Genomic DNA, 8,284 nt, shown 5'->3' with positions numbered 1-8,284 from the left:
GGGTAATGACATGCTGTCCGGCTTCCTGATTGCCCGGGAAGGGGGCTCCTTGTTTTTTGGCCGGCTTGATTGTGATGGGCGGGAAACTGGCTTCCCAGCCAATCAGCATCAAGCTTGCTACCTGGCCAATCAGAAAGCCGGGCGGTGAGTAATGACCCGCCTCCCGGCTTTCTGATTGGCCGGAAAGCCGGCTCAAAGCCGACTGCCTGCAAAGCAGGTTTCCCAGCCAATCAGCATGGAAGCGGCTGTTTGGGCCGGCTCTACGCTGAATGGCCGGAAAGCCGGCTTCCCAGCTGATCAGCAAGGAGCCGGCTGTTCAGCCAATCAGGAAGCCAGGAGCCGGGTCATTACTCAGCGCCTGGCTTCCTTATTGCCCGGAAAGCCGGCTCCATGGTCCCCTACTGCACTGCTGGTCAGAGGAAAATCTTCCTCTGACCAGAAGTTCCGGTATCGGGGAAGGAATCACAGCATTTGGCCGAGTACGAGTACTCACCCAAATACTTGGTATAGGCACCGGTGCATCCCTATGAATTCCCCAATAGCGCATTTAATACTGAATTATGTAAGCAAACCATTATTACCTTTAGGAACCTCTACAGAGATATTTTCCACCCCTCTCTTCACTGTCCGGGGTCGGCCCTGTTCAATTGGCGAGGCTCCCCAATCGTCTGTGACTCCCGATGGCTGGTAGTGCACCATAAGCTGAACATTGACAAATAAAAAAGGACAGCTGAACGGATGATAGCACATGTGTAAACATTTAGGGGTCAGCTAAATGCAGCGTATGATCTGTGTGCACCAAGTAATGATCTGCGGGGCACTCCAGGAAGGATGAACCTGCGTAATGTGCATTTTTTTTAAAGACGATTAGCAGTAGCAGCATTACCTGCATACTAAAGGCCACAGTCACGCTGCTGGTGGGGGAAGATATAGAGCGGGGTGAAACTGCGTTGTGTGTAATAGTAAGAATACTGTACAAACCCAACAAAAGAAGGATGCGGTATGAGCAGTGCGACCGAAACTAGTTCTAGGTTACTATAGGTGACTATGTGGTGCAGGAAGGAGAAGAATAGCTGTCCCAGAGCTTGCACCCTTAAAAACTAGCAATAGCACCCCTCCTTTTTCTATCCCGATACGTTCTCTTTAATAAGAGCGCATCCTCCCACTTGATATGGTTACTGTACAGCTGCCAGTGTGTCTCCCCCCCCCCCTTTACCTTGGGGTTATGTAGAATGATGAGGTCTCTAGATGGGGATTCCAGTCTCTTCTTCCATTCGTTTAGGGTCACTGCATCCATGTAGGCCTCCTGCACACACAGACATGATCAAACATTATAGGCCATCTTTCCTTTCTTGGTATTACTATTAATGGAACTCTTATGTAATCAATAAGGCGGCACTCTGCCTATATGCATATAAGGGGAACTCCGGCATCCTGACCACTTTCCACTCCAACCTCCCTTTCCCCATGCACCATAAAAACACAGAAATGTTCATCCGATCCTCTATCTAGTGCACCTGGCTGCCCCTCTAGATAATTCCTATGGAAGCCAGTACTCCTCTTCTGAACGGCCCTGGTCCTGAGCTGGTGGAAGCGCAGTTCAGTATGCACTCTGGTTCATGCACCACTCAATTCTGCCATAAAAAAAGTCTTGCCAACACATTAGAGAGTGAGACGGCGGTTGCACATCACAGTCACGTGACAGGATGCTGCAGTTCTGTACAGACAGGAAGTTAGAAGAAATCCCAATAGGGACTGCGACAGCAATACATTTCTGGCAGGGCTCCTAATCCTTCCCCAACTGAAAAGAGGGTTCTGTCTGGAGCTGGACGTTAAGGTACATTGAGTGCACTTTTTGACCTTAAAAAGGAGAAGTATTGGGAGACTCTTAAAGAGGGATAGCCAAACTTTGGTCCTCCCACCCCCATCATGACTACGGCAAGTACGTATTTAAAATACTTGATTATTCTGCCTTTTTACCTGCAATTGTTTAAGTTGGTGACAGGGTCTCTTTAAAGCTGGATAGTAGGGATGCACGGATACCGGTTTTTCGATATCGAGTCTGATTATATATATTTCTGTACTCACCGATACCGGTACTTCCGGTAGCATGGAGCCGGTTTGCCGGGGAATCAGGAAGCCGTGCAGACATTACCCGGTGCCCAGCTTCTTGATTGCCCGGAAAGCCAGCTCCATGCCCATTGGCTGGGAAGACGGCTTCCCAGCCAATCTGGAAGGCGGGTCATTGTCCGCGACCCGGCTTCCTAATTGGCCGGGAAGCCGGGTCCATGATCCCTCACAGCCCTGCCCGTCAGAGGAAATCTCCCTCTGACCGGAAGTTCCAGTATCGGGATAAGTATCGGAGCATTTGGACGAGGACGAGTACTTGCCCAAATACTCTGTATCAGCACCGATACCAATACCAGTATCGGCACATCCCTACTGGACAGTGTAAAGAGTATAACATAGTAGGGAGGAGACGGATTACCTCTAGGACCACACTGAAGTTCTCTGAGTAGGGGACGTATTTGCTGTCTTTATCCCCTTTGTAGAACCAGGTACACCTCTGCACCACGGAGTCCTCCTCATCCCAATACACGGACAGCCTCTGCCGGCTACCCAGATACACGTCATACCGTCCTCCGCACACCGGGATCACAAAGCTGTTTGGGTTTTGTTCTGATGACAACAGAACGCATTAAAAAGGTCATCAAAATACAACTATTACATACGAGTTATAAGAAAGAAATATATAGAAGAGGCTACCGACAGGCAACTCAAGCCAAGCAGTTAAATACAGAACTTAAAAGGAGAACTCCAGACAAATCAAATCCTAACCCTTGCAGTGGGGCTACCCCTCCACTGCAGGGGTTAAAAGGAGAACTATGAGGTGGGTGCTTTTCACTCACCTCATAGTTCTAGCCGACCTGTGACAATGAGACTGTCACAGGTCGGCTCAGTAGATCAAGAAGTGAGCGAACACATACCGGCGTTCGCTCACCTCTCGATCCTGTCACAGCTCTCTGCCGTGACAGGGGAGGGGCTGGATTCCCCCCTCCGATTAACCAGCGCTGACTGGCGGAACGGACGGGGGAGGGGGCGGGTACAGCTGGCTCTGCCTCTAGATAGGCAGAGCCAGCTGTCAGTCACGCAGCTGGGCGGATCCCGACATAATTGTCGGGATCCGCTTCAGCTGCGGCGTCTCAGTATACCGCGAGCTGTGGCTCCCTATATACTGAGCTTAGGGTGGCGGGAGGACGCTAGTTTGTGTCCTCCCGATACCCTAAGGAGAACTATGGGGAAAAGCCCTAACCCCATAGTTCTCCTTTACGTGCTCATTTGGTCTAGGGAGCCAAACAATAAAGTTATACTCACTTGAATCGCAATCCCGGCTCGCTCTTACACCGGTTCCTTCAGCCTCCCTCCCCCTCCGCTCCAGCAGTCGAAGGTCCAATGAGTCATTATGCCCTCTACAGTGTATAAAACGTGAGGACGCCGAGGGGCCATACCATCGCTGGAGCAGAGGAGGGGGACAGGCTGCAGGGAGCGGTGTAAGAGCCAGCCGGGATCGCAGTTCACATGCGTATAACTTTGTTTCTTTAAAGCCCCCTAAGACAAAACGAGCACTTAACCCTTGATGTGCAGGGGTAGCTCCATTGCAAGGGTTAAGATTTGATTTGGCCGGAGTTCTGCTTTAAGATCTTATATTATAAGCGTTTTACTTGGCTGTGATACAATGTGGTGGGATCACCAACACCTACTGAGCTGTGTGGCTGGATGCCATAAGAAGAATTCAATACTGGATACCTGGACTTCTACCTGCTCTGCGAATGTTCAATCAAAGCTCATGCTTCCTGCTAACTGAAGGGCTCTGACTCAGCAGGGGACATGTTGGACCTGTGCAGAGAGACCGCTGCTTCCACACACAGAGCAAGGGTCCTCCTCTGCAGCATGCTGGCAGGCTTTTCTACTCGGCCCTCCTTACCATCTTGTCTTGATTTGTATTGTAAGTAAAGTATGTCTTCCTTATATTGTACAGCGCTGCTCAAACTGTTGGCGCTACAAAAGTCCTGCATAATAATAATGAACTGGAAGACTTTGCACAGCTTTTGTTTTTGTATTCAGCTGATTTAAAGTGAAAGTTCTTCTGGCTTTCACTGCAATTCCCCCCAAGATGTGTTTCACATATTACTGTAATGACAGCACGCTGATTGCGGTATCACCTGCTGACACATGACACTATGACTTTAGGTATCCGGCAGGTTTATTTCCTAGCTGATTAGAGGATTGCCAAGCTCCTTAACTACAAAGCTAACAGGATTATTTCCCAGAGTCACAAATCCAATTACTTCTAAGTGTTTGCATCGAATGAGGCTGCTACGCTGCCCGGCCAAAAATAAGTCACCACCTGGTTTTCGGGCCGTGTTATGATCTGGGGTGGCTTCATATGGTCATGGTTCAGCAACGTTATGTCCCCCCATAACTGAGGTCAGCTGCCATCTGAAATGACCAGGTTCTCCCATCAATGGATTTTTTTCTTCCCTGATGGCACATTGGGCATATTCCAAGATGACAATGCCAGGATCCATCGGGCTCAGATGGTGAAAGGTTCAGGGAGCATGAGACCTCATTGTCCACCACAGAGTCAAGACCTGAACCCCATTGTGAATCTTTGGGATGTGCTGGAGAAGACTTTACACAGTGCTCTGGACTCTCCCATCATCACTACAAGATCTTGGGGAAAAATTAAAGTAACTCTGGATGGAAATAAATGTTGTGACATTGTACAAGCTTATGGAAATGATGCCAGGGCGAATGCACCCGACGCGTATTTACGTTTATATGTGCGTATACGTTCGGGGTGGGGGGGACTTAAAACATTTTTTTTATATGAGACAAATTTTTTTTTTCACTTAAAAGGAGGAGAACTCTGGGGTTAAGGCTTTTCCCCATAGTTCTCCTTAGGGTAACGGGAGGACACAAACTAGCGTCCTCCCGTCACCTTAGGCTCAGTATACCGCGAGCTACAGCTCGCGGTATACTAAGACGCCGCAGCTGAAGCGGATCCTGACAATTGTGCTGAGATCCGCCCAGCTGCGTGACTGATAGCTGGCTCTGCCTATCTAGAGGCAGTGCCAGCTGTACCCGCCCCCTCCCCCGTCTGTTCCGCCAGTCAGCGCTGGCGGATCGGAGCGGGGAGGGGGAATCCAGCCCCTCCCCTGTAACGGCAGAGAGCCGTGACAGGATCGAGAAGTGAGCGAACGCCGGTATGTGTTCGCTCACCTCCCGATCTACTGAGCCGACCTGTGACAGTCTCATTGTCACAGGTCGGCTAGAACTATGAGGTGAGTGAAAAGCACGCGCCTCATAGTTCTCCTTTAATGTTATTGCTATCACATAGGGGGATAACAATCCCCCTATATTATAGCACGGGCACACTCTCTTTATGGAGACATCAGGGAGCTCTAAGACCCCCAATGTCACCTTTGAACCCCCAAAGAAGCTGATGAAGCAGAGATCTGCTTCACCTCCCTGGCGGTCTGATTTTTTCATGTATTTTTTCCATTTTTGTGTCTGTTTTTCTTTCTGACTTTTTTCATTTTACGTTTAAATTTGCCGCCGGTTCCACCCCCTGCGACCCGTACGATTGCATCGGCCGGAGGACACAGCGAGGATCGTGGACAAGGTAAGTGTGGCGCTGTGTATTCCCGAGTGTGGCTCGGGGTTACCACTTATGGTACTGAAAATTAACCCCGAGCCACACTCGGGAATACCGCCGAGGAGGTTAAATGACAATGATTGACTCGGCACCAGAGAATGTTTTAGTGAAATTTGCATTCACTGCTTTATAACTAGACCCCTTAGTGCCAAATCCTCCTGCAGATGGCAGCATAACCCACCGGTCTCTAATCTACAGCGCTGTGGTCCTCAATGACTGATGGAGATAAATGGTGTTATTTACTATCCTTACCAAAGTCACCACATACAGTGATTAGAAGACAATATTCACTGTGCTCGCCAAATAAACTGCACTCTCAATAACCCCTGAAGACCTTCCTCTGCTTTGTAGATGCAAATTCCTGCTGTTCATGGCTATACCTCCTATTAGTACCCCGTGTCATTGCAGTATGTACTGTACCGGAACAAAATGCCTCCTCCAGCTTGTCAGAATCTTCTTTGCTGAACGGGCTCCAGGTCCCCCGGGCGTCTTGTACCTGATAGAACCAGTGAGGAACCACAGGCTCGTAGGTCATTGGCGTCTCCATCATCTCGCTGGCCTTCAAGGATATGGAGGGTGGAGGTGCCTCCGATGAAGACATTCCCTGATTCTGCGACATAAAGAGATGTAGAACAGTCAACAACACTGAACTGACAACAACACGGTTCTCTCTCTGACAAATATACTCTCGTAGACTTTGCCCTCTCCCAGCAAAGTATCAGATGAGATCAGCCGCCTGACCTTCCCCGAGATAAAGCCACAGAGATGACATCACCTACTGGCAAAGGTCACCCATTGATGGCATGTTATAGTAATAGAGTATCCGCCCCCCGACTGGAATACACATGGAGGATCTGGTTTTGGCCAAGTGTTGGGTTTTAATCCATGAAGGGTGGACCAATCAATAACAGAATGCGGTGCTGGTTTGTATAGTTCTGTATAGTTCTGGGTTTGTATAGTTCTGTACACATAGGAGCTTCTGTGTGTAATGATTACCCATAGTCGCAATTAGGGATGTCCCGATACCACTTTTTTAAGACCAAGTACAAGTACCGTGGCTCATATACTTGCTGATACTTTTTCTTAAAGGGACATGTGACATTTTTTCTAAAACACAGACTGATGATTTTAGGGCAGTTTCTTACAAGGGCTAAATACGGATGTCCCCACAGCCGGACACGTGTCCCTAAGGCAGAATATCAACTGATCGGAAGCCGATTAATCGATTATTGAAAAAGTTGACAACTTTTTCAATAATCGATTATAATCGATTATGTCGATTAGTTGTTGCAGCCCTAGGGACATGTATTCTGCTATGGGGACATGTATTCAGCAAATCGATGCCCCCAAAGCAGAATTCCGCTCACCAAGCTGCGTGTCGATGTCACGCGGGCGACATCCAAGTCCGGACCATCGATGCTGGGACCCGGCCTCCTCCCCCGGCAGTCTCTGTCCATCTCCGCTGCTGGGCACCCCAACCTCCATCCTTCCCCCGGCCCAGTCCTCCCCCGTCAGTGGGCAGCAGGAACCCCCAGCTTCTAGCTCTGGGGAGGCCACTCCGGCTCCACCGCCGGTAGTTCCGTCCCTGCGCCAGGAAGGAGGAGATAAAGAACCGAACAGGTACTGCCATGGACAGCTATCTACAGGCCCCCAGCAGGCTCCGGAGGCCCCCACAAGTGCGGGAACTCTTGACAGCCGCTGCTATGTAAAAAATTTAAAGGGCTGGTAACGTCCTTAAGAATCGGAGCATTTTCAATGCCTGGTATCGGTATCGGGACATCCCTAGTCACAATGTTTATAGAATTTGATGGAGTACTCATCCAAATACTCCGACACCTTAACTTACAGTCAGAGGGAGATTTCCTCTGACTGGCAGTGCCGCAAGGGAACATGGAGAAGGCTTTACAGCAAATCAGGAAGCTGGGCGGTGGGTATCGGGGCATCCCTAGGATTTGTTCAAATAGGAACAGGACATACTGTAGATACATTTTATAATTAAAGGAAGTGTACTTCCTGTTTTTACTCCCCAAAGGAAGTCAGGTGAAGCTCTAAGAACCCTAGGAAGTACCATTTCCTATTAAACTGGTCACATACCTCCAGGGACACCATCACCGAGGACGCATGGAGTCCGCCATCGCTGACCTCTTCTTCTAAAAATGTTAGTTCCCTGCCTGTCATGGTGATCCAGTGGCTTCAGTACTTCCTATGTCCCTCAGCACAAACAAGTCTCCTGCAGCCTTCACTCGGACTTTTCTGATCTGTACGCTCAGTGATTCAGAATGTATAGAAGTCGGATGGGGTGGAGTGCGGGGTGGGTGGGGGCAGATGGAATGATTTCGGGATGTCTAATACTGGACTTCACAATAGCTCTAAGGAAAGGAGGTGAAATGTGAAATGACTGGATTCAGTGATGTCAACATCTCCTCCTCGTTGTAAAGAGCTCCGGGCATGTGTAAGATTACTGGGTTACCACAGCACTGCAAGGGTTAAGCATTTGTTTTGCACTAGGGTCTAAAATAAAAAAAGATATATAGTCACCTGATCCTCCGCGGAGACCCGTCACCT

General features: G+C 49.2%; 1 protein-coding gene across 1 annotated transcript in view; it reads right to left on the bottom strand.

Moving 5' to 3' along the window:
• DDHD2 (DDHD domain containing 2) overlaps positions 1-8,284 on the bottom strand; it is a 37,643-nt gene that overhangs the window by 25,238 nt on the left and 4,121 nt on the right. Inside the window, exons 2-5 of the mRNA XM_018572400.1 lie at positions 6,140-6,329; positions 2,489-2,679; positions 1,217-1,306; positions 582-702 (exon numbers count right to left, since the gene is read on the bottom strand). Coding sequence (XP_018427902.1) covers positions 582-702; positions 1,217-1,306; positions 2,489-2,679; positions 6,140-6,320 — 583 coding nt within the window. The 5' untranslated portion in view covers positions 6,321-6,329. The remainder of the gene's footprint in view (positions 1-581; positions 703-1,216; positions 1,307-2,488; positions 2,680-6,139; positions 6,330-8,284) is intronic.

Source organism: Nanorana parkeri, unplaced genomic scaffold (genome assembly GCF_000935625.1).
Source record: "Nanorana parkeri isolate BGI_ZX_2015 unplaced genomic scaffold, ASM93562v1 scaffold2018, whole genome shotgun sequence".
In the NCBI taxonomy this organism is placed as follows: domain Eukaryota; kingdom Metazoa; phylum Chordata; class Amphibia; order Anura; family Dicroglossidae; genus Nanorana; species Nanorana parkeri.
This window is presented reverse-complemented; position numbering and strand designations above follow the sequence as displayed.